At 36.2% G+C, this 25,979-nt stretch overlaps 2 protein-coding genes across 6 annotated transcripts in view; one reads left to right on the forward strand and one right to left on the reverse strand.

The window, feature by feature from the left end:
- CACNA2D3 (calcium voltage-gated channel auxiliary subunit alpha2delta 3) overlaps positions 1 to 25,979 on the forward strand; it is a 409,434-nt gene that overhangs the window by 332,367 nt on the left and 51,088 nt on the right. The window lies entirely within an intron of this gene.
- On the reverse strand, positions 9,331 to 14,483 carry LRTM1 (leucine rich repeats and transmembrane domains 1). The gene is made up of 3 exons (XM_027700415.1): positions 14,477 to 14,483; positions 12,443 to 13,039; positions 9,331 to 9,764 (listed from the first exon to the last, which is right to left on the reverse strand). The coding sequence occupies exons 1-3, from the start codon at positions 14,481 to 14,483 to the stop codon at positions 9,331 to 9,333; spliced, it is 1,038 nt and encodes a 345-aa protein (XP_027556216.1).

Below are 25,979 nucleotides of genomic sequence, written 5' to 3' on the forward strand. Positions count from 1 at the left end.
GATCACTACAAGAGTTTAAAACTGGCAGAGAGAAACTAGAACATTATTATAAAATGAAAACCTGAGTTAGACCTGCCGATGAGGGGGCAAAAAAAGGAACAAAACAGTTTCTTAGTACAAAACCTGTAGTTTCTTCTATTTTCCTACCTACACTAAGGCTTATTGCAAGTAGGGAATATTCAACTCTATAACATAGGCAGAAAGTCCTAAAATCAGTGAGTCTGCAGACTGTTACTACAGAGAAATTGAGTGTTGCTGCTGTTTCACCATCTGTACCTACTAATACCAGTTCCCTGTCAGAATGTGTTTGCTTATTGGCAAAAAAAACGTGTAATTTGTTTTTAAAATCCCTCCTGCCTCTTGCAATTGAGATTGTGATTTTATTTTTTTTTTTAACTTAAATGAATGCCAATTTCTATAGAAAGTGTGGAAGGAGAACATAAGGCTTTAATATATAAGTGTAGTAGCATTGTATTTATTAATATTTGTACAGAGCTCAGTTTAGTTGCAGGAGAGGAAGTGATAGTAATACTGAATGCAGGGATTTGTTTAGGTTTAAACACATTTATGGTCAAAACTACTTTAGTTGAGTGTTTTCTGTGACCATGTCTTCTATTTCAAGTTTACATTAAAATGTTAAGCATCTTCAAACTGTCCCTGTTACATTGTGACAGAGGATAAAAGATGGTGGGATTTTTTTTTCTTCTCAATATGACCTAAGACCAGGAGAATGACCCAGTCCCTGATTCTGAAATTTCGTGAGGTTCCTTGAAGACTAGTATTCCTTAAAAATAAATTATTAAAGATGCTACTCACCTACAATTCTGAACAAGATATGTGGATGGAAGCAAGCAAATAAGAGTCATCATGGAGCAAAGCAGGCTCTAAAAATTGAAAAAAATGGTTCTTTCCTGAGATTTTGGGAGTGTTGAGAAAGTACATGAACCTTCATAAAAGTAATTCCCTGTAGATGCATTTTAGTTTAAAAGCTGCAGTACAATACAGGACCTTAAAAGCCCTTCCTGTTGAAAGAGGCCATCGCTGTTCACAGAAAACATGAAAATTATCCCCTTGGTATGTTTAATTAAAGATAACAGCACTGACATAATCTTCTTAGGGCAAAAATTTATTAAAGAATGCTGAAGAAAATGTCTGATGAAAATTGTCAAGTCCTCTTAACTTTTCTTCATTGAACAAGCAGAACCTGGATTTCAAGCCTCATTGGAAAAGTCCATAGCAGCGCTGAGTAAAATACTCTGGACACTTAGTCAGAAGAAGGAAAGATTAAATCATACACAGGCAAAGTCTTTAGCCTCATAGTCATTTGAAATTTAAAATTTGAAGGAGATGAGGAGAAATAGTCCATTTTCGTTTAATACAAGGCTGCTTAGAAAAGCTGAAATTAACTACAATTTTCCTTAATCCTTTTGTGCCTATTTTTGTGCAGACCAGTTATTTACAAGAATTGTTAAGGTTGGAATTGACCTCTTGAGATCATGTAGTCCAATCCTAGTGGAGTAGATTTGAGAGAATCTTGAGCTAGAGCAGATTAACCAGAACTGTGTCCAGCCAGATCCTGAATGTCTCCACTCATGGAGAGGCTTCACCCTCTCTGGGTGTGTTATATTAAATACAGCTAGATAGGAAAAACAACTGGGGCTTTATTATTTTTGCCAACAATTGTTAAAAGTGTAGAATTCAAAAAAAGTTTTGTTTCTATGGTACCAAAGTATGACAAAAGAGTATCTATTTATTTTCTACCAATTTTTTTAATATGATCAGTTTTGTGTTGGACTTCCTAATTATCAAGGTTGAAATTAGAAAACACTGAGTCCTCCTTGCATGCATGCTCTTCTGTGGTCTGTCAATCAAAATCAAGTAATATTTTAATTTGTTCATTTTAAAAACATAAAAAGCTTTACCAATACATGAGACCTGTAGTTTCTGAAATCGAGCAAGCCCTAATTGCTCTATATCAGCCTAACTAGAATAGTATATTAGCAGAAGTTCACTGTAGCTAAATTAGTGAGAAATGAAACTACTCCCACTATCTGAAAATTTCTCTTATTCAGTGGAATTCTGAGAAGAAAAGAAATCTATGTTTTTCTTATGTACAGGCACGTTTACAGTCATTTTCTATCAAAGAGCAGTGATTGCCTGGGACGTGCATTCAAGCGTTGCCATAGCTCTGTGAATCTACCCTGACTCATTCCACTCTGCTGAAGCTGCATAAAAAGAGCAATTGCAGTAATTTCTCTTTGGACAGAAGAGAAAAATCTGGTTTTCTTCATAATTGCAAGATTTTTGATTGGTGTGTTTGTTTTTCTTTTTTATGCTGTGTTCCTCGTACAGGTTGTGGCTGGAAAATCAACCACTCTCAGTGGCAAAAGTTACCAAAAGATCTATAGCCTTTGTGAGAATGCCAGACTCACAAGGATTGGATTTTGCCCTTTATGAACATGTTGAATAATAGTTATACTTTTTAATGTAGTCTTTTCAAGAGAATACATCTACTATTAATTTCAGAATGATTAAAGATGGCCAATTTTTTCTCACAGACATCACATTTTCTGCTGCCAAGCAATAAAAGCTGAAACAAAAATGAGAGATACTTTCTACCACCCATGATTCATAACTTTATACAGTGTCTTGTCTCTGTGTGGGTGTCTGACAGAGAAGGTTGCAAGGAATCTGTCCTTAAATGCGTGGCAGGTGCCTTTAATTCCACAGTGGATACTGCCAAAGGCTGAGTTACTGCCTATTCTTTGCCACACTAATGCTGTGAGACTAATAGGAGTGATTTGTCTCGTAAAAGATTTCTTGGAAAGAAATATGTACTTATGGCATAGTGGAATAAAAGAAACACCTACTATTGATTTCTGCTAAAACTATAGATCATGGTTAAGTGTTATTTTATAGATACATAATTTATATTTAAATATGAACTAAAATATATTTAAAATATAATAAGCAGGTCATTGTAGTCAAATGTGGGAGGTGTTACTGAAACTGAAGAAAAACCTCTTCTGTTCGCTGACAGTTTGGTTTTAAATGCTTTTACCAAAAATACTTATTATACAAACAAGGAATATTGTGTTTTATTCTGCCAAACAAATTGTTCCAAGTAATGCCAGGATACGGTATCTAACTTTTCCAGTATTTAACTTCTCAAAGTTGATCCCTTATTTTTATAACCAGCCCATATACAAATTCAAGGTTTTTACTCCAAAGTCTGGTTAGAGACGGATTTTTTACAAGTGTCCTCATCCATCACCTTATTTGTTCTCGCTTTTATATAGTTTTAAACCCCAACTTTATTATAGCAAAAAAATTCAGTTATTCCATGTTAGATATTCCTAGTCAGGATGCTAAAAGCCCTCAGGTATTTCGAATGACACAGCTTGAATATTTAGGACCTCCTTTTTTTCCCCATCCATAAGCTAAGGAAGATGGTAATGATTTAATTTCATCACTGGTTTGTTAAAATTGGCACACAATTTTGAATGCCTCTATTCTGGGTAGTGGAAAGTGATCCTGATGGTCCTGCTGTTTAAGATATTTCAAGCTGTGCCTTGAGAACAGGAAAGATCCAAAATCTCATATTACTTCTAAAGTACAAATCAGTCTTATTGAGACTGGTCACACTTCAGGTTTTCGTTCTTCCTGTTTAAATCAGCTTCTACAGAACAGCAATTTAAAAGGAAAATTTGTGAATATACCAGTTTTCAAGTAACTGAGGCTTTTGCTGATCGAGGCTCTAAGTAAGGAAGATTCTTTTATAATTTCATGGAGGACAATGGTTACATTGTATCTGAAAAGCAATGACTTTATGACACAAAAATTTTGCTCTTTACCCTGTTTTCCTTTTTTTTTAATGTGTTAATATTTGTGTATACATGAAACAGTGACTCACAATTGCTTAATCAAAAGTAGTTTTAACTGTTGATATTTCTAGGAGTGGCAGACACTGTAAATGTTTCACAAATGGTGAAATCTGCTGTTGTTACAGTAGCAAATAGAGTAAATACATCTGCTCTGTAGTGCTTGGAAATTTTTTTCTATTCTTTCTCACATATATTGCTTTTGTATTACTATATCATTAAGAACATTCAAGTAAATGTCACTGCCATACACAGTCCTTAAAATTTATGATGCCATCTATAAAATTGCATTTTAGTATGAAGACCAAAGGGAAAATGAATATGTCATCATAATGACACACCAACCGAATTTTTGAGGCATTCTAAAATAGATGTTTTCCTTGCCAGGCAAGACAGTGATTTACTTAATCTTTACTCCACATTATAAGCCACAGAAGATTATATTCAGCAGTAATGTTTAGCAAATCCTCAAAATGTTTTTCATGCTTTGGTAGAAAACCACTACTTTATGTTTTTCCAGAGTTTCTTGTTCATTTTGAATATTATTTTTGTGTTCACAAATCTAATATTAGTGTACAGACTAATGTTTTCAGTTTTAGGAAAACTGAGATGTGTGTTTGTATAGTCTAACATTAAAAAACTTGCAGACTCAGGTTGGGAGCCATTACTTGGGAAAGATGGTTTGCAGGTAATGTGTGGAGAGAGGGAAACTCCTCCACAGAATGCTTTGAGCATCTGGTGAGAATCCTGCCCCTTTCCATTGACTGAACAGTAAAGCTGAGGTTAGATAACATATCCACAACCCTTCACACATTTGCATTCATTTCCATTTGTTCTCAATTTCACTTCACCACACAGAATTAGTGTGTGGAATAGTTGAATAACAGGGGGTTTAAAGATAGTTCTCTGCTAGTGTTAACTTGAGGATTTAACCTCTATTTATCTAATTCTAGGACTTTCCTCACCACTTGCTCTTAGAGAATCCAGGACTCTGACAGATGAATTAGAACAGTATCCCAACACGTGTAGTATTCATATGTATAGTAAATGGCACAGAGCACCTGCTCTTTGCTTCTGCACTTCTGCTATGCTGTTGGGATTTTTTGGTTGGTTGGTTGGGTTTTAGTATCTGTAATTTGTGGATAAGGAAGATCCTTGTGATCTAATAGCAAAGAGATTCTAGGGGCATTTGCTAAATAATTCTAATGCCAACAAAATAAATCCCTGATTGCAGAACAGGGCAGCAGATGAGCTGCTGGGTCCTTTGGAAAACTTCAAATAATGCTGTGCAACTATAAAGCTGCAATCACATATATATGTTTGCATTACTACCAGTTTAAGTACTGTGGATTGACTATTTTCCCCCTAGGAGACTATATTTCCAAATAATAACAGTGTTTTCTCATGTGTTGTATCTGGAAATGAGGATGAAGCCTTATGCAAGAAAAGTTGAACCCACAGCGTACATAGCCCTAAAACATGGGGGCATCCCTCTGCAATGAGCATGAGAGAGAAACCACAGCTTTCCTTGGAGATAGGTGTGAAATATGTAGTTGTTGGTTTGTTTATTATTGGTTTCCTACTCCTTCTCCCCTCTTGTGGCTTACTGTGACTGGTGCCTGTTTCTCCCCTTGTCTGGGGAACATACAGTCACTTTTCAGGTAATGTGAGCTCAGGACATACCAAAACTCTCATATGATTGTTATTACTATGCCAACTTTGGCTGAGTTCAAAGAGCAAAGCTTTAAAAGCAGGCATCCTTTCTGGATGCTTAACCAAAACCTGTGTGTCCTTGTCTCCTGGGCAGGAAAGATAGATGGTTATTAGGTAATACTTGTTATTTTCCTGTTCATGTTGTTAATGATAGATAAGCCATGAATAGTTACACTAAATGTGATACGTTGATGTTCAAAAAGAGGGATCCTGAATTTGTTTGGACATTGAATTTCTAGAGAATAATGAATTTTGCTTGACTTTTTGGAAGCTCTGAATGGAAAGACAAATATGGCAAGCAAGTATGCTTCAGTTTAAGCTTTGAGTCTTTCTATATAGATATAGTCTCTATAAATATAAATAAATGACCTATAGTAGGTCATTTTCTGTAAAGAACATTGCTCTATTGTAGATTTTAATTTCTGTTCTAAAACGAAATTTTAGAAAGTTTCTTTTTCTGGAAACAAAGCAATATAGTGAGCCATTTATGAAGGACAGGAATACAACAGTATGTGTGCTTTCTCTATCTTTTCAAATACCTTGCAGAGTAGTGTTTCCTGATATTTTGTTGACTTTGAGGGAGAAGAGTGTTTTTCACAGAGATTAGAAAAAATTACTGTGCTTACTATAATACTCTCACGAGATTGCTGGAAGAACAATAAAGCTTTCTGGGGAACCTTTATCTGAAAAATAAATCTGTGCAGACAAATTATTTCAGTGGCAGATGTCCATTGCTAAGCTTTACAAATTAAGGGCAGTTCTGTGGGGAATCCCTAGATTCAGTCTTCCACTTGTTGTAGTCAATAATTTTTATAGAGAATAAATGGTGGCTTTTATCTTTGTTTACCAATAGTCAAACATTCTGTTTACCAAAAAATAAATAATTTTACCTTTATTACTGTAAGCAATTGAATCAATACTTTTCTCTGCTCAATGTTTGTTATTAGCTTATCATCAGAAATAACTGGAATTTGTTAATTGCAAACCCTTTCGTAAATATGATATATTTATAAACGTTAAATGAATAATTTCCCTGGGATTTTTGTTGGGTGGTTGTTTTTTGGTTTGTTTTTTTTTTTTTCCTCTAGCAAACAGCATGTTAGAAAGTATGGAATCAGATTTTGCATGGATTGGCTTGCTCTATCCCCGTAGCAGAGGGAACTAATGGAAATATGAAATACTTTGCTTTCTGGCAGAACTCCACATCAATTTATAGCCATGTGTGAGCGTGAAATCCCCAAAACATCTTCAGTGCAACTTGGAATGAGTTTCTTTAAATGTTGCACCCTTCATCACCTCTTCCCCACCTTTTACCTCTTTGTTTTTTGGTGGTTTTGTTTGTTTGTTTGTTTGTTTGTTTTAATGGATAGTCTTACAGTGAGGAAAACCTGAAAGGTTTTCGGTGATAGGACTCTTTTTTTAAGGACTAGAAAGATGTTCTGGGTTATTCCTGACTAGGAGGTAGCAAGTCAATTCTTATTTTTACTTTGCTTAAAACTATCAGAAATGTGAACTGGTTTTTGCTGGAAGCTGCAATGCTGTATCTGAGCCTTTAGAAACACTGTGGGTGAAACCTCTCTGGCAATCAGAAGTTTATTAACTTTCATCTTAGAATCTGCAATTTGACTGCAAGTATGCTCATTTATGTTGTCACTGTAGAAAAGCACTGATTTGGCATGGCTCCAAACTCATTTACTGGCCCATGGGCAATAAGATCCAATATTGTCTTACTTCAGTCTTCTCCATCTGAAAAGCTTTGTTTTGCTTTGCAAAATACTATGTCACTAAATAGATGAAAGAGCAGAAAACGTAGATTTATATATTCAAATGACTTAGCTCTTAGGTCTTACCAAATATTTAGAAGGAAAAAAAGCAAATTTCGAGAGGTCAAAAACCCTGAATACAAATAGTCTGAATATTAAGATATTATAAAAAAATTAAATATTCTAAAAATCTTGTGCTGATGATGTCTCAGCTGAAGCAATGTGCCCAATCTAGGCTACCACATTTTAAACAAAATGTAGAAGAACTGAAAAGTTTGCAGGGAATGCAGGGAAGAAAAAAAAGTTTAGAGAATGTGGCCTTGCAGGAAAAATTTGAAACAGCTTGGTTTATTTAGTTCAGGACAGAGAAGAATGAGCAGAGCCTAATAATGATATGAAGTACTTAGCAGTTAAAAAAAAAAAAGAAAAAAAAGAACAGACAGTAATTGATTGTTTTCAATGCCTGCTAGATTTAGATTAAGCCTGAGATGCTTAATTTTCTCTGGACATGGAAGTAACTACAGATGCAGGAATGAGCTTTAATATTTAGGTTGCAATTATTACTAAGTAGATAAGAGCAAGGGTTACATGACTCCTGCCATACAGCCCATTACTCAGTTCAGGCTGTTATTAGAACAGCTACAGAGCTTCATCTTGGAATCCATCTGTTGGAAGGACAGAGCAGGTCTCTGAATGCCATGACACAGCATCCCTTTGCCCTTATTGCAGACTGTTACTTGGACATTTTCCTCAAGATTGTAAACATTCTTGATTTCTGTATTAGCTTCCTAGGGAGGTCTTTATCCCTGTCACTGGAGAGAGTTAGAAACACATTAGACATCTGTCATGAATAGCCTGAAATGTATTTTATCTTGTCTTGGAAAAGGTAAATGGAGCTGCTGATCTGTGTTGGTTGCCTTAGAATAATTTCCAAGAATTATTAAAAAAATGCTTCTGCACATTCAAAATATTCTTTCAATTCTAAACCTCTATTATTGAAATGGTTTTGACTCCAATTTCCTCTGATGGCAAAACAGTTCTTCAGAAAGTGAAGGTGGACCCTTGAGTGAATTCAGCTGAATGTTCTCTCTGTGAAAGAGAACGTGTAAACATGCAACTATATTGTCCTCATACTGAAGGGCAGCACTGTGATGGGAGCTGCATCTGCATTCGTGGTATTTGCAAAATGGAACACTTGTGTGTGGATTTGGGAATAACATCAGAAATGTCTGTAGCAAGCACGTATGCCAGCAGGATATCAGGTAGTATCCTCATATCTGTGTGCTCATTTCAGTGCTTGTATGCAAAGCTTTCTTCTTTCTTCAGAATTTTCTCAGCTCTCTTTAATTACTAAGTAATTCAGAAATTATATGTGATAGTTAACAAGGTACTTCCTATTTTCTAGGTTAGGTAATGGATGTAATGTTTAATTGTGGCCTTCTAGGGCAGATTGGAAGGTTGAAAACATGTTTTTGGAAATGCTTTTAACACATTTACATTATCAGTGCCAGTGTATAGACTGGCTGATTTGAAAACTGATTGTGAATTGTATAGATCTTAAAAAAGATGGTAATTTGTAGCTATTTTCTATTTTCCTTTGCAGAAGGGTCATTCCTGTTGGGCACTGACTGTAGCTGCCCAACAAGTTGTATCTTGGTCTAATACTGCATCAAGAGCTAGTGAAGGATAGTGGAATATTTAAAGTACCTATATCAATATTTCATTACCTCAAACACTTGGCCTTAAATAGTGGCTTCAGAATATACATACACAAAATATAGATAAACTTGCATTGCTTTATGTGAAGTATTAGTAGATATTCCAAAGAATATATATGTTTACCTTATAAAAAAGTATGGGGAAAAAAAAATGAAAACCCCCCAGTAATTACTATTAAATCAATCCTGTTTAGACTCCAGGCTTTTTAGCTGAAGCGAGGGCTTTATTTTCAAGAAACCAAAGACAGAAGTAACTCAAGCCAAGGAACTATCAAATGGCTCTTTTTCCTCTGGAGTCCCGTGCTGTCTGACCGGGGCCAAATGTTCTTTGTGGTATTTAGCAGTAATTGCAGCATAAGCACAACCATAAACAGCAGCTGCCAGCATCATTAGACACACGATCCCACAGACAACCCCGGTGATGACGACGGTGGCGATGGCGTGGCGCAGGCTCACCGGCCTCGGCTTGGGTTTGGGCTCGCAGCTGGCGCGGCCGCTCTCGCCGTGCTCGCCGTGGGGGCCGTGCTTCGGGGAGCTGCGGTGCTCCCAGCTGTGGTGGTGGGTGCTGGCCAGGTGGACGTGAGCTGTCCTTAGGGGGCACGCCCCGAACAGCTCGTAGGGAACCTTGAGGAGGTCCTTTCCCTTCCGAATCCCCGGCGCCGCGCAGATGATGCCGTCGCTTATTCCTCCTGGAAAAAAAGAAACCCCCAATTAAATTAATTATGATATTAAGATTTGATGGTTTCTAAATTATCTTAATGTAAAAATAACAGAAACCTGAAGTAAATTTATCATCAGCTTTGATTTTGTACTTTTAAAGATTTATAACTATATTTTAAAGACCTATTACCCTGCTCAAATGTTAAATTTCATGATTGCTTAGAGCCAGCTTCCGCTCTCTCCCAGAGGATAATGGGCAGTGAAGTAGGAAGCCACAGTCCTGGGTCAATCACACAGTTGTTTCTCAGCATTTTTCAGTTTGGTCAATGGTGAGATTATTACACTTTAACACTCATATAAGAGAGTATTTTCAAGAAGCAGTTCATCAGGAATTGAGTTATCTGTGACTTTATGGATGTAAAAGTAAAAAAAAAAAATAGTGGTAGAAAATTAAGAACTAAGTCATAGAAGAAAACAAAGAGGTATTGTTAACAGCAAATTCGGTTCATTGAAATTTGTGCCATTGCTTTTTTTTAGAGAGAAATAGAAACAATATATTTAGAAATTATTTCCCACTTGATTGAAATAGTCATTGTTCTGACATCATATGCTAACCATAACAAGGCAAAGAGAAAGTTCAGTAGGTTGTATGGATACATGAGAAATTTTTTGAAGCAAGGCTCATGGTAAGACAATGTACAGAGATATAATGAGTTAAGATTAGTCAACCTATTACCCTGCTCAGATGTTAAATTTCATGATTGCTTAGAGCCAGCTTCCACTCTCTCCCAGAGGATGTTTTTAGTATAATGGGCAGTGAAGTAGGAAGCCACAGTCCTGGTGTGGAACTGTGAGGAACACAGTTGTTCCTCAGCATGTGGAGCGTAGGTCCCAGGTCCCTAATTGGTCAGTACACATGGCTTTAGAAGTGTAGTGGGTCAAGGAGTCCACAAAGCCAAAAACAATGTTTGCATATTTTTTAAAATTAACTAATCAAATTAACTGAATTTTCTTTCTCTTCTCTATCCAAATAATGCACCTTCCAGCTAAAGCCAGGCATAGAAATTTTCATCCTGAAAAGACTTTGAGAAAGTAGCGAACACAGATGGACCCAAACTGAAATCTGGAGACTGCTCCACAAATACTGGTGATATTCCAAGGCAGATCTGAGCATAGCAGATCTCTTGACCTTTAATAGCCAAACCAAAACATGGTTCCAGATACCTCCAACATGCTAGTTTGAATGTGGATATGGATAAATAGTCCAAATCCTGCAACTTTGAGTCTTTAAAACTAGGCATCCTTTAAAACTTGTTGCTAAAATGAATTTGTAAGTTCCGTATCACTGAATTTAATCAATCTGTCAGTGTTCAGAAAGATGGAAGGACATCACTGAATTTCTGAACAACATTGGTTTTTGAAATAAGTTACAATATTTATGCTGCTTGCAGAGTAATTAAGATAATCTGATATGTTTATCTTGGATCATTACATTCTTCTGCACAGAGAAGTCAACCCCTGCTGATTTTTTTTTGTAGGGAATAGTTCCAGCATAATAAAAATAAATCCCTGCAATAATGTAATATTTTACCAATCAAAAACATTAAGATTTTAACAGTTAGAGGAGTTTAGCCTTTTCTCTTTTCTAGAAGGTTGCTTATGGCAGTGAATCTACCTCACCCAAAGATTACTCCAGTATTAATTTTGTCGCTGCATAGCCAGTACACTTTTCCAGTTGGCCTGTAGAGTTCTGATCCCTGAAAATGGCATTCCATTCAATCACAGGCCACATGGACCACTTTCATATATGCAGTGTTGCAACCTGCTCCACGTCACTTGCATATACAGACAGGTAATCAGCAGTTTGGTCACATGCAAGCCTCAAAGCCTCATTTAGAAAAAAGAAAATTGCCCTGCTGTTCTGAATTCTCAGTCTGAACATACCTCCTGGAAGAAATAAATTACTTTCTTTTAATACTTAATTCCTTTAGAATTAAATCATATCATCTTTTTTACAGCATAACTCATGAATATATTTAAAAGCAGGTGTGAGCAAAATATGACTACTTCTATTTATAAAATTCACTTTTCCCTATGTGATGCCATTACACATTTCTGTCAGGAAATTGCCAATGAATTTAGTACCTCTTCTAGTTAGCAAAAAATTAAGAAGCAACACTAGATATTCTTAAAATATTAAAGAACTACTAAGTGATAATTGATAGAGGAACTAGAATCCTGAGTTCTCCAGAGTTTAATTGGCACTGGTATCTGTCTTGATGTTTACCATCACGCAACAACTAAAAGCTTTTAAACAGTAGGTTAGTTTCTAGCAAAAATATATTGGTAGAATTAAAGCAAGTGTATGTGCACAAGTATATTTGTTCTACGTAAAGATATGGATATAAATGCATGCACACACTGCACAGGTTTGCAGAACATATCTGTACACATCGTATGGTTGTGTGGGTGTACTTTCTCTCTTTCTCTATGTGCTAATATGAAGTTCTGCCCTGATTCTAGTTTGCCACCTGTATTTATGAAAGCACTTATATTCTGACCCCTGCATAAGGATATATTTTATTGTGTTTATTTGAGGGAGTGATTTAAGGTGTGGGGTAAATTGTTAAGCCATGGTACTGAGGATCAGTTAGATGCTGGTTAAATGTTCTCATGTGCACTGTATGTAGTGAGAAAAATTCCTTACCTCTGTATAGAAAGCTCTCCAGCCACAGTTTCAGGCCAAAGACATTACAATTACATTGCCAGGGATTATCTTTGAAGAGAACCACTTTCAGATTTGGAAGTGACTCCAGCAGAACTCTTTCCATTTTCTGAAGTTTGTTATGCTTCAAAGAGAGCAGTGTTATATTCCCTGTGCTGTTTCCAAAACTCTCAGGCAAACGTATAATGCTGTTGGACGACAAGTCCAGTTCTTTTAGGTGTGGGAGGAAACTGAAAGTTTTGTTTTCTATATAATGAATCAAATTTCTGGTTAGGTTTAGAACCTGCAGATACCGTAATTTCTGGAAAGCACCAGGTGCCACACTAGAGAGAGAATTATTAGACAAGTCTAAGATTTTGAGTAGCGGCGTTCCAGTGAATGCATTTTGGTTGATTCTCCAGATACGGTTATTCTGCAACTGTAGTATCTGAATTTCAGGAGGTAAACGAGGAGGAATTTCAGTAAATCCTCTGTTCTTGCAGTCTGCAGTCTTCGAAGCTGTATGGCACAGGCATTTGTCGGGACATCCACGAACTGCATGTGTTAACAAGATGACACTCAAACCCAAAAGCCAGTTGCCTGTATCAAAAGTGAAAGATTTAAAATGAGTTTAAAATGTTTGTCTTTTGGCAATATATGGGTCATAAACACGACCAGAAGATATACAGTTCCATAATAAACATTAATTTAGCTTAAAGAGAGCGGGTTTCTTTGACAATACATGAGTAAATTGTAGTAGTATTGAAGTACTTTTATAATGCAGAATGAAGTTAGTACTCCCATGGTCTTAAAATGAAGCAGTGGCTTTATCTTAAGTACAAATGGTTTTCAGGAGTATTTGCCATCAGTAGAGCAGTGATGTTTGAAGGGAATGTTACAGAGTTTCTAAAATTATTGAACTGAAATGTCTCTCGGTGGTAGTAAGAAATTTAAGGTGTCTTGTGTCAGAAGAATTACAAGTAGAACTTGTATTTTGCTGTGATTTTACTAATCTTACTGCCTAAAAGAATTAAGTCAATGTAACATCAAAAAAATAACAAGCTTCAAAGACATTGCTATAAAAGCAATTAGCAGTACTTTTTCAGCAATCCAGATTCTGTAAGTTTGTTCTTTAAAATATCTATGTTTATGCTTTTTGCCTAAATTCCCTTATCTGAATACCAACTGTACTTCCTATAGATGCAGGTTTCTACACAGTCAACAGACATTTGTCAACAAGCTTTTAAAAGATAAATGGGTTGACAGGAGTACTTCATAGTATTTAGTAGTTATAATTATCTGCTGCTCTTTGATGTTCAGGTAGTTTTAACTGAAAAAAATAATACTTTTTACCTTTTATATCTTCCTAATGATCTTAACTTTGAAAACAAGGTGCCACTTACAGCTATGTTCATGTACACAGCATGAATTTTTTTTTAAAACAAGAATCAGATGGTGTTGAATAATTAGATTTTATTTGACTAGAGAAAGCTAGAATGATAAATCTTTTTGTAACATTGTTTTTGAGATTCCTCAAATAGTTTTTACTATTTATTATTTCAAAGTGCAAAACATTTTAGTTTCTTGCCACTTGAAACCTCTGGAAATTAACGGACTTACTGCTTATTGACTTAGAGAGATAAAACCTTAATTACTATCAGGGAATATCATATTAGTGGAATAACAATGCATTATTATAGTATGAAATATGATAAATGTATAAATGAAAGTTTTATTTTGAGACTACAGTTTAAGGCACAAACTGTTCACTAATTTTCACTCGAAATTGTATTTACATTAAAATTATACATGATCTTCTGCAATACTGAATTCTTCATTGTGGAATTCACTTGAAAGAATTCAGCATTCCTGCAAGCAAGGTAAGCAATGCTTTCAGTTCATTACACTGTTCTGCAACAGTTGGCTTTGGAAACAGACACAGCGTCCAATGTAGAGTTAAAATAAACACTTGCTTGGCAATGAATGCTTACAGAAGAGACAAATTACATTATTAATCTGAATGCTTCAGTATCTCACCTTTCATTCCGCTTTGCTTGCTCTTCCCCTGGCAGAGGATTCAGTCCAGATTTCTGATGTAGAACAGTAACAAACACTGTCCTGATTCCCACTTCAGATCTGTCACGTGCTCATCTGGTTTCCTTTCCGTGGGTTTTGGAGGGTTTTTTTAGGTGATATCTCTGGCTTGTGTAGAAGTGCAATTACTTCTAGTCAGTTCCTCCATCAACCCTTATTTTTTTCTTTATCACAGCCTTCCACCCCATCCCCCCGCCGGCTTTTATGATTCTCAGAGACTTACTCTGCCTCTTAATCAGTCAACAAGCCATGCAAAGAGTGTCTGCCCAACTCTAACTGGACAGCTGTAACATACAAATAATGACCTGATAGCCTTGCTTTTTCAATTTATTTAATCTGCATCAAATGCAAAGCACAAAAACAAAGCTGCCTTCTAATATCCAGTATGGTTTCTGAATTCTGGTGGATTATTAGCTATGCTGTGTCAATTTTTGCAAGATCAGATGACTCTGAATATGGATCCTGGGCTGTGACTGGAGGCACTGGAGTTTATAATATCACTACGAATAGACCTGTGGATTGATGACATAGTTTTGACAGTGCCCTTGTTTGCTCTTTTAAGCTTATTCATCTGACATCCATTAGTTGTGCTGACAGGATTTTATTGCATGGGAATACAGAACTGGTGACTCCTTCTGTAAAAACGGCACACACACTGCTATAGTCACCAATATTGAACAAATTAATTTATTTTCCAAGATATTGGAAAGAAGTAGCAGATGATACTTAAAATTGTGCTTTTGACTTGTCTCTTTGTTATTTCTTCAGTATAACTCATTCATACTGTGCCATCTACAGCATTAAAAGGATAAATGACTTGTGACTGTGAAGGAACTCAAAGGTGTTGAAAGGAATGAGAGCTCTGGTATATAATTAAGTCTTTCCAGGCCATATGGTCACTCCATCCGTTAGCTGACCTATGGAGAGGGAAGTTTTTCAATCAAAAGCTTTCAGACCTATTCTTAAATGTAACATAGCTTTCTTGGACACAAATTCTGCTTTAGGTGCTTTTGAAAAGATCACACAAAGCTTACTTTCTAGGGCAAAATTTATATACTGTAAGCAATGCTATGGAAGGAATTATAGAGAAGTCAGATCAGAAGGTCCAAATTGCTGCTTAACGCATCTGGTCTTTACCAGAGGTTATCCAGGGTCCTGTCAAGCTGTGACTTGGATATTTCCAGTTATGGAGATTCTATCACTTCTCTGTGCAACCTACTCCAATGTGTACTTGTCCTCAGAATCAGTAATTTTGTCTTGCATCCAGTTAGAGATTTCCTTGGAGCAGCTTGTGTCCCTCTTGTCCTGTCACTATGCATCCTTGTGAAGAAAGTAACCCCCTCTTCTCCACAGCTCCCTTTTAGTTACCAAAGGTTTGTGTTTAGCTCTCTGGCACCCTCGTTCACAAGGGAGAGCTGTGACTGTTATTATTGTATGCTTTGCTGAATTGTTTCTGACACCAGTCAAGAGACCCAAAGAGCAGTGAAGGAGAACATGGAAAAACTGGCATTCTGTAAAGTAAACATGATTGTTCATCTTGAGGATCCCAGGGTTATTGCTGTGAGTGGCAGACTATACTATCCTTGACATTCTTGATGAATGACACGTCATCCTGATACAGGATAAAGGCTGAGATTCAGTGCAGAGGAATACTTTAGATGTAGATAACCTGGTATCACAGCCATACTAATTAACCCCAACTTTATAAAGAGAGGGGGAGAGATGCTTAAAGATCAGCTGTACCATACTTTATATAATGTCAGGTTAACGCAAAAAGCTTTTCTAACAAACATATTAACAGACTTGTCTTAAATAGTACCAGTGAATCATTTTAGCAGAGACAGAACTAAATGTAAAAAGGACTATTATAAAATATCAATGTCCTTAGAAGTTGTAGCCTTGCTAGCTATGAATACTCTTTCAAATAACAAGGTTAGGTCAGGTACTTGTTGCTTGAGATGATGCCCCTCTCTCTTGGAATAACTCATTCCTTGTATCAGTGACATCTCTTTTCATGACTTTTGATTATGTTGCAGGAAGTACTAGCTATTATGTTATTTTTTTCTAGTCTGATAAGACTAATTCATACTTTTAAATTCCCTTTTGTATCTGAAATTTTATTTGACTCATGAATTCAAAGGCTTGATTTTTTAAGTTATTTTCAATCTTAACTAATGTTTCCTGACCAGGTGGGTTTACAAGCTCCCACAGTAGTTTATTTCATCTAACAGTGGGCTTAAAGAATGTTTCTTAACTGCCTCTCCTATTTTAGGTACACCTTTGCAAATAAAATTGTATTATTTTTAGCATGCGCCATATTAAAGAGTTCTTCATAGGACAAGGTCACTGAAAGTTAAGCGCTGTGGGAGGTTCAGTTCCAGCAATAATGCAGAGGTTGTTTTGTTTACTCAAAATCATGGTATAAGAAGTTATTACTTTTTAAAAAATCTTCATGCTGGGTTCAGATTTGGAAACATATGATTAAATCTGTCGATTTGCTTTTCATGTAGATGTGGCTATTTTTTCCTTGTATTGAGAACTCTGAATGCACATGTTTTGTAAACAGAAGTTTCCCCAACCTATAATCCACGTCCTATTCCCATTTATTAGCAATAATACTTTGGTTGTGACAGAGAAGTCTGATGTGGTGAAAATTATAGTTGTGTCACAGGTAGAGATTTGCCAGAAACAGAATAACCATGAAATGTACTCTACTTCTGGCCTTTTGAACCACCAGCAGGATTCTTTTCAGTTGTCTGATGTGGTGCAGCAACTGTGTTATTGTAACTTCTTAAATTAGCTCGTGCCTTGTTGTAGCAAGGTATGTTTCCCATTGCAGGGAGCGAGACAGCCCGATGAACTAATGTCCGATCCCTGTTGGCTGGTGGGGGCAGTTCTGTCTTTGCTTTGCCAGCAAACTCTTTGTTGCAGCAATTACTGCCATCTGCTTCAAGGGAGTCGTATGTGTAAGAATCATCTCTTTTACAGAAGAACATTATGTTAATTAAACTCTAGCAGAAAGGAAACAATTTAAATATTTCAAATATTTAAAAGCTACAGGATTCGAATTCCACTGCATTGTATATCGAGTCCAGGCAGACATGTTTACATTAAAAAATGTTCCCAAGACCACAGCAGACAATTCCTATACATACTCTTTATTAGATTTATTTTCCTTATAGTGGAAAATAGTATAGCATAGTATAGCTTTTGAGTGGGAAGGAATTAAAACTGAGATACTTTCAGGGAAACAGCATGTGCCTTCTCCTTACTAACATGTCTCCAAATTGGTAAAACATCCAAGCTCTTGCTGAAGACCTTAAATAAAACTTTGGGCAATGCAGACCCATCTTCATTTTGGTTCAGGACAAAAAAAAATTCAAATTTGTTAGTGAAACAACCCATACCTCTGTTGTTGAAATTCTTCCCCTTTAACTGACACTTAAAAAAATACAGTAGTGTATCATGGAGAAAGAGCTTATCCTTTCCCAGCTGAGTCAGAATGCTGTGCAAACAAAGATGACAGGACATAAGAAACCCATGAGTCCCTCATGCTTTTATTTCTACAAGGGCAGTCCTTGTACTCTAAGAGCTCAGGACCCTTTCAACTTTTTCCTGGCAGGGTACTAGCTATTCAAAAGTTGACAAAACATAGAGGAAAGCCCTGGATCCTGGTTCGGCCTGCCTTTCACGGAAGAAGTATAAGCCAATGGATCAAACTAAATTTCGCTCAAGGAAGATTTATACCTTAAAAAGCTGACCATATTTTCCAGAAGAGATGGGTGTGTGGATTTCTTCAGACATCCTATTGCTTAGATAGGATATGAGGGGAGTAATAGCAGCTAAAATTTATTAACATCAAATGTTGGCTATCAGGATATATGGTTATCAGGTATAAGGAGACATCATGATGTTTAAAAAGTTTTGTGTCTGCGTTGTCCCTTCAGGTGGGAAGTAATGTTGTGTAACTCTAGAGATGAGAAAACAGGCAAACAATTGTGATTTTGTAGAGGGGAAGGGCCCAGTTTTCTTCTTTCCAGTGACTTGGTTTGCCTTACCTAGATACATCTGGTACTTGTTTATACACTGTGTAATTAATCTATGAAATGCATTGTTGGAAGTTATCCTTGGGCCAGAAGATTAGTAGGATTCATATTTAATCTGGAACTGTAGTTACCTCATGGGGGAAAAAAATAATTTAGAAGGGATATAAACTTTCACTCTTAAGGGCTTTAATCAACCACTAATGACACAAGTTATGGAGAGAAACCTTTCCCTGTGGGCAGGGGTTTTTTTCCATAATTATTATTTATGGGAATTTTTACACCTTCCTCTGACACCTCTAGAAGAGGCCAGTGTGTGAGATGTAATAGTGGAGTAGATGAACTGGAACATGCTGCATTCCAGGTGGCAGTTTGCAGTGGGGGAAGGGGTAGCTGGGCAGCCTGACAGCCTGGCACTTGCACAAGCTGCAGACTGGGGAGGTGTGTGCTGCTGTGCCCCTGGTACCGCCGGGGCTGCTGCTCTGAGCACCTTCTCCATTTCGGTCAGAACTTTGTTCTTCCCTAGACCACTGTTCTGATTTGGACTGGAAAATCCTTTTAATATTCATATCCAGGTCTTTGCTAATCAGGTCTGTGTTCATAAGCTGTAAACCAACTCCTTAGGTCCTTTGTTTGCAGGTTTTTTCATTTTCGTTTTTCTCACTGCAGTGATGCAAGACTTTCAATCCAGTAGGTAGATCAGTCAGCAGTTTGTTGTGATATTATAACTCTAATATACTGCAGTTAGAAGTTACTTTGGCTTGTACTCCTTTTTCTATAACTAGATGAACAGAACTATATGAGGGTGAGAAGGGCTTGGAAAATGCCAAAAGACCAGCCTTACAGTATGCTTTGGTAGGTAGAAAAATTACCAGAGTGGATGCAAGGCCTTCAGAATGAGGAGAAGCACAGGGAATAGAGATGCTGGGCCTCTCTACCTTAAATGCAAGTTAGATGAAGTTGCTGCAAGGGGCAGATTATGTGTCAGCAGAGTATTTGTTCCATCACAAACAGCAGCAAGGGGTGCAGATTCGATTTTCAATCATTTCCTGACTAATGTCTACTACCTGTAACGCATGCTGAGCATCCATAGATAGAATGTGTCGCCAGTATGATTAGAGTTAATTAATGAATTCATTTTGCCATTATTGTAAACAGAAAAAAATATTACTTGACATCAAGCTAACATAAATGATAGAAGTAAAATAGGAGCAAGAAAACCACATGTAAAATAAGGACAGGTGTACACTTTGTTTTATCTTGGCATTTTAGATGCTTTTTGTCCAGTCTTAAACACATTAAAATTGAGATAATTCACTATTTTTCTAGATAGTTTATTTATTTTTCACCAAAGACAAGTTTCTTTTTTAAGCTTTTACTTAGTGTTTTTGTTTCCTTATTTTTATATTTAATCAGAATTTCTATTCATGGTCATAGCTCACCCTGGTCTCAAACTTAAGACCAATATATAAATCTCCTGTGCATTCTGAATGGTTGATTTACTAGGCCAGTTCTTGTAAGAATTGGAAAAATTTTTTTGAACAATTTCTGTAAAAGAGTTTTGAAATGTTCATTGTGTATGAAAAAAGATTGTAAAGTGCAATAAATGTTTCTTAAACAGCTGCTCACCAATTGTGCTACAAAATTGAACTCGTACTTCATTGATTCCTTTTGTGCTTTTAAAGCAAATTGTAGTGGTTAACTAAAACTTACTCACTGTAAAATATTGGGAACTTCTGTATTTATGGGCTCAAAAGGACTCTTTCTCTTTGCCTTAGTAGTCACTTGAACACAAGAACTTGCAGAAGCAGGGCTGATATATTTGCTGCAGTAAAAAGTCAAATAGTTAAACCTCTTGCAACACTTTGGAAATAGCCATGGGAGGTTTTTTTTCATTTTCATCAGAGTACTTAACAATTTGACATTAAAATGATGCAGCTCATAAATGTTAAATACGTAATTTTCATGGATTTAAACATCAGTAGAAATTTAAGTATTCCATTGGATCAGGACCAATGTGTTCAGTAGCTTTGGAATTTGAGCTTTGATGGAATATTTCCCTTCGATGATCTTTCGCTAAGAGAAAAGGTTGAAGCCTGTAACTCCTGAAAGAATCTCAATTGTCCTGCAGCAGGTAAAGTATGATGGACCATCTGCCAACTACATTATAGTAGTGTTAGCAGTGTGTAACCCTCTTCAGTACTGGTATGTGGCAGTTGTAACTTGCAGACCTCTGAGTGTGATGGATGGACAGGACCTGGAATGACAGTGTTTGTTGCTTATGGGACCATTTCACAGGTGGCGTAAGGATGTTGTAAACTTTTACCATATATCTCCAGTGAACAAGAACAAGCCAAATACCTGTACTTGCTGCTGCTGTTCTTCATTTCAATAGCAGATAAATGTCACAGGGCAGTACAGAGTTTGCTGCTTTTCTAGTCTCTTTGTTCTCTCTGGATTTCTCTGTCATCCCTACTGCTTTAAGTGCTACAGCAGCAGGCACCAAAAATCTTCTGAATATGACAACAAACTAGAGATCACATGGCATGCTGTTATCCTTCTCTCCCCCCTGAACCCCAATTTTTAACCTGTCATCAGGTTTTAAACACCAAGGATGTTTTTAAAACACCTTTTTCTCCTGAGAATGTTTTAAATGAAGTAACAGGGTAAGTCAGGTATATAGATAGATTTCTCATCCCTCAAGTTTAGCTAGTTCTGTTGTTTTCAGACATGATAAATCCTTGGGAAACTCAGCTAGTATAAAGGATAATGATGCTTCTGTTTAGAATTTGTGAAACAGACCACTGAGAGGACTTTTTTGTTTAAAAAAGAAAATACTCTTTCAGAGGGCATTTTATTAATGAGAATTACAATACTGGAAAATCTGGTCTAGATTAGCAAAGAACAGTAACAGTGTATCCAAATGGAACTGGTTGGATAATTAAATTCATTTAATAGGTACTGAAATTTAAACCTCTTGATCCCTCTGACGTAAGCATAACTCTTAAAAGTCATGGAACTTGATTCTGAAAGTGTAATGTGGGAGAGAAATGTTGAGACCATGATTAAGGATTTCAGATACCCTGGGAGGAAATGTATACAGGATTAAAACAATAGGCATTTAAATAAAGAAAAAAAAGAGGGGAAAAAAAAAAGAAAAAAGAACAAACCCTCAAACTGTAGCTATGAAATATCAGAAGTAGCTTTAATAAAACCCTGTTTATATAGGTGTGCAGCTTATACCAGCAGTAATGAAGCAACATGACTGGGATAACCTAATGGGAAAGAAAGGACACTACAGATTTAAATCTGATTTAAGAAACATCATGTTTTCACTGTTCTTACACTCTTCTGTATTATCTTGTCTGTTTTGACTGTATGGTCTTCTGTATGTCTGTTTTGATTTCCTATTTTCATGTTCAGAATCCCTAAAGGTCCTCATTCTATGATTTCTCATTAATAGAATATTTTTTCAATATTGATTAGAATTGATAAAGTATGTGCAGTGTATAATATTTTCCTTTTCTTGGTTTGTAAAAAGGAAAACTGTTTACTGCATTTTAATACATCTGTTAGGAGGATTGTAGCAAATGACTGACAGGCTGTCTGCTAAGTAAAAAAGGAAAATGTTTTAATAAGATCGGCATAAATTATGAAGTCCTGACAGTCATAATACTGAGCTATGCCTAGTTTTTGTTTGTACTAACTAAAGTTATCTCTAAGCTTTTAACTGTGGTTTCTGTTTCACTGTCCCTTAAGATGCTGAAGGATGAATTTTCTGAGTCAAGCATATGGATTAGTTGAAAGGATAACATCTATAATGACAGTTGAAATGCCTGTGGGCAAGTATAAAGAAAAAGTACTCTATAAAAGCAGATTATTAGCCCTGAAGTTCAGACAACATTTAAATGTTGATCTCATCTTTTTGTCTTCCATGTTTATATCTGACTTCTGTATCACCACTGGGTGATGCTGAACTGCACAGGTAATACATGTTATCATTTAATACAGTCCCTTTTTATTCAAAGGCATTTCTATTTTAATACTCTTCAATTTATGGTGGATCTCAAAAGTTCCCAACCTGTTTGAGCTTCCTCTGTCCATAAAGCAAAGAAAGGGTGTATTTTCATCTTTACTTTCTTTCATTTCCTTCTGCAGTATGTTATTTTAGAACATAATGGTAGGGCTGAGCTTGGTTACTCATGTTTTGGCTGAGACTTTTTATCCTTTTCCTTTTTCAGAATGACAGTGTCCATTTTCTTTCCATCTCTGTGTTTCAGCAGTTAGGATAGATGAGCTCAAAGAACAGTACTACTGACTTCTCTGTTTCTTAAAGTGCTCATAGGGAGGAGTAGGCTGACTGCATTTAGAAGCTGAAGTTATGCATCATGTGCCCAGTTTAGTGAAATAATAATTTCCACACCTTGGGTTTTTTTGGTGTCAATAAGATTTTAAGTGGGTTTTCATTAATTACTGCTACAAGTTTCTTTTCTATAAACCCGTTAGAAAGAACAGAATGCTGTAATTTGTAGTTCGTGATGATTTGGAGATGTTATGTTCAAACACAGGCACCTAAGTGAACATTTGTATTTCATGCAATTATAGTACAGGCTTTTCCTTGAAAACTAAACATTATCTACTCTACCAGATGCCATCACCTGGTCATACATTATTTTCTAACCTTTTATAAAGCAGTAGATCCAGTGTTTCTGGAAGAGTGACCTTAACTTCTGGATAAATGACTTCCTGTTCTGTCTTACAGTTTTAAAGGTCAAACCTTGCTATATTTTTCTCACCGAAGCTGGGATGACTGTTTTCAGATTGCACCCTAATCTATAACACTGATTGTAAGAGTATTTAGCTATAATTGCTTTCGTTCCTAGAATTCAAATCACTTTTCATAGGATGCAAAGTATCCTTCCTCCCTTTTCGCAGCTGGGGAAATGGAGCACAGAATACTAAAGGTGCTTTGCTCGTGGTTGCACAACAGGGAAACAGCAGAGCCAGGAACAGGCCTAAGCCTTCAGTGCTTCAGCCACCACACCACCCTGTCTTCATAGGCAGATGTTCTCTGGTAGAAGCTTCACAGAAATCCACATTCCATGGGATAATTTGCTTACATGTGAATATAGTAAGACAAGAGCGATGCTGTAATTTTATAAAAAATTATATGTATAAGACCAGTTAACACATTTTAAGCAGTGGCGATGCTGAGATTTCCTCTGTTTTTTAGAGATTAAGATGGGCTGAACAGTGGAGGGTTTCCCATGGTAAAAGTACTGCTGTAAATTTTTCTTCTGGTAATGTAATTAGGAAGTATTGGCTCCACTTAATGTAACTTAAACAAAACATGTTGTCCTCGGCAAACTTGTTAAACAAGCATAGCATTGTCTAAAAAGAAAACAGGGACAATATAGTGTTTCCATGGAAACTCGGTTAAAATGCTGATTTGTGGATATGAGCATGATCAGTACTACAGTCTAATCTGATTGAATTAAGTGAAAAAGGGTCTTAGTTATGAAGTCAACACAGTATAAAAGTATCTCTACACATGCAAGAGTCATAGTCTTCCATCCTTATAGATTCTTTCTAACTGCATGTAAAAACGGAGAATAAAGCAGGGAAATTTGTGTGACACCCTTCTCTTTTTCCTTCTATGGTCAAGTGCACCATTATTAATACAAAAATCAAGATCAGAATTTAAAATAAATCTGTTTAAATACACTTTATAGGAGTTGGTTATAGTTTGCTGCATTTCCAATGTGTGTTTTTTATTTCCTTTTTTTTTCTTAATGAAAGGGAGAAGAATTTTTCTCTTAGGGTAGGGCATATCAGCTCTGTACTGTGAGAGAATGGAGAAGATAATCTTTGCTTACCTTATAGACATGCTGAGAAGATTTATTAATTCTGAAAAGGAGTGTTTGTAGAATAGCAGAAAAATAAAGAATTGATTGAATTGACCTATGAGAAAATTAAATATGCTTTATAAATGTGTTACAGCAGCACCTCCAAGAGAACCTTTGTGATTTAGAAAGGTCTACATTTTGGAAAGTGGTATTTCAAAGTTATTTTGATGCCTAGGAATATGATAGAGACTTCAGAAATCCAGTGTGAAGTGTTTCTGGAAAACCCATCAGTATCAGCCGGTCTTTGGTATTTACCTTAACAGCTATAAAAACCTGGCCTTTGGAAGGTTAACTTTACTTGTAAATCAATAATAGGTTCTCCTTTACGCCATAACATAATTTCTGAAAATTCCTGCCAAAAAGTCCTTTCTTTGAGTGGAGATTTAAGGCCTTTTTGTGTTCTCCAGAGCTCCATTCTGGAAGGTGCTAAGTGTTCTTATCGCACGCTGGGCATCCCTTAACTCTCACAGACTTCAGTGAGCACTAGCAGTGCTCAACACCTTCCAGGCAGAAGTCCCAGCTGAATTTGCACCTATTAGAAAACTTAGTAGAAATGGAAGCTATTTTGTATGATAAATCCTTAGTTTAATGTAATACCAGACAATTACCTTTCAGAAACCTTCCTGATTTATTTCAAGGCTGTTAGATTAAAGGGGATTACATCTGGTATCCACGATACTGATTTCTCTCAAAAAATTACTAATTTACAATTCCTTTAAGGAATACTTGAAGGCTGTATTGACAGCTAAATCCTACTAATCATTTGTATATAAATTGTAATATGTTACTTGTTGAAGCATCTGGATAATAGTTTATGTGAAGAAAGTAGGGTCCATTTGTACTTCCATTGTGAAAGTCATGTCAGCACTTACACTATTTCTAGAAGTTAATAACTCACGCAGAGAAGTTCATTTATGGTCATAACTTGGCACACAGATCTCTGGCAATGGTGACATTTTATTGCAAAAAGTAAAAAGTCTGTCAGTGCCTTTTCATTTATCTATCTTGACATTTTTTAAAAGCCTTATTTCTTTGTTATTTTCTTGGAGTATCAATTGAAAATATTTATTAATTATGTATTTGGCCATAAGTTTGTCAATAGATTGGGGTTTGTATTTTGTGGCATTAAGAAGGTCGTTTCATCTTTGTGTAATGAAGCAAATAAGCTGTGGGCTTATTTTTAGCACTATGAAGACACTTCTCAATTCATTGATAGTCACCAGATCAAACCTAAGCAACCATTTCTTCTGGTGAGTGTGTGGGCTTGTGTAGCAATTGTGAAGATTATTTCTGATATATCAGACAAGTAAAATAGAAAGGTGTCATTCTATCCCTGAATGTTTGACCTCTTGGATGCACATTAACTGTTTTCCAGTTCACACACTTGAACTTCTGCATGTTAGATAAAGCAAAAGACACGTTATTTTCCTTAATACAGTTTATTCCTGAGAGGTATGGTTAACATATCTTGACGGTTTCAAAATGGTGGCAATAAAT

This window comes from Neopelma chrysocephalum, unplaced genomic scaffold (genome assembly GCF_003984885.1).
Source record: "Neopelma chrysocephalum unplaced genomic scaffold, ASM398488v2 Primary Assembly neopelma1_147, whole genome shotgun sequence".
NCBI classification, from domain to species: domain Eukaryota; kingdom Metazoa; phylum Chordata; class Aves; order Passeriformes; family Pipridae; genus Neopelma; species Neopelma chrysocephalum.

Excerpts from the sequence above, each read along its gene's own strand:
- LRTM1 (XM_027700415.1), bottom strand. Across the intron at positions 9,765-12,442 it reads GGAGAGCTTTCTATACAGAG|GAGGAATAAGCGACGGCATC; the intron begins GTAAGGAATTTT and ends CTTTTTTTCCAG.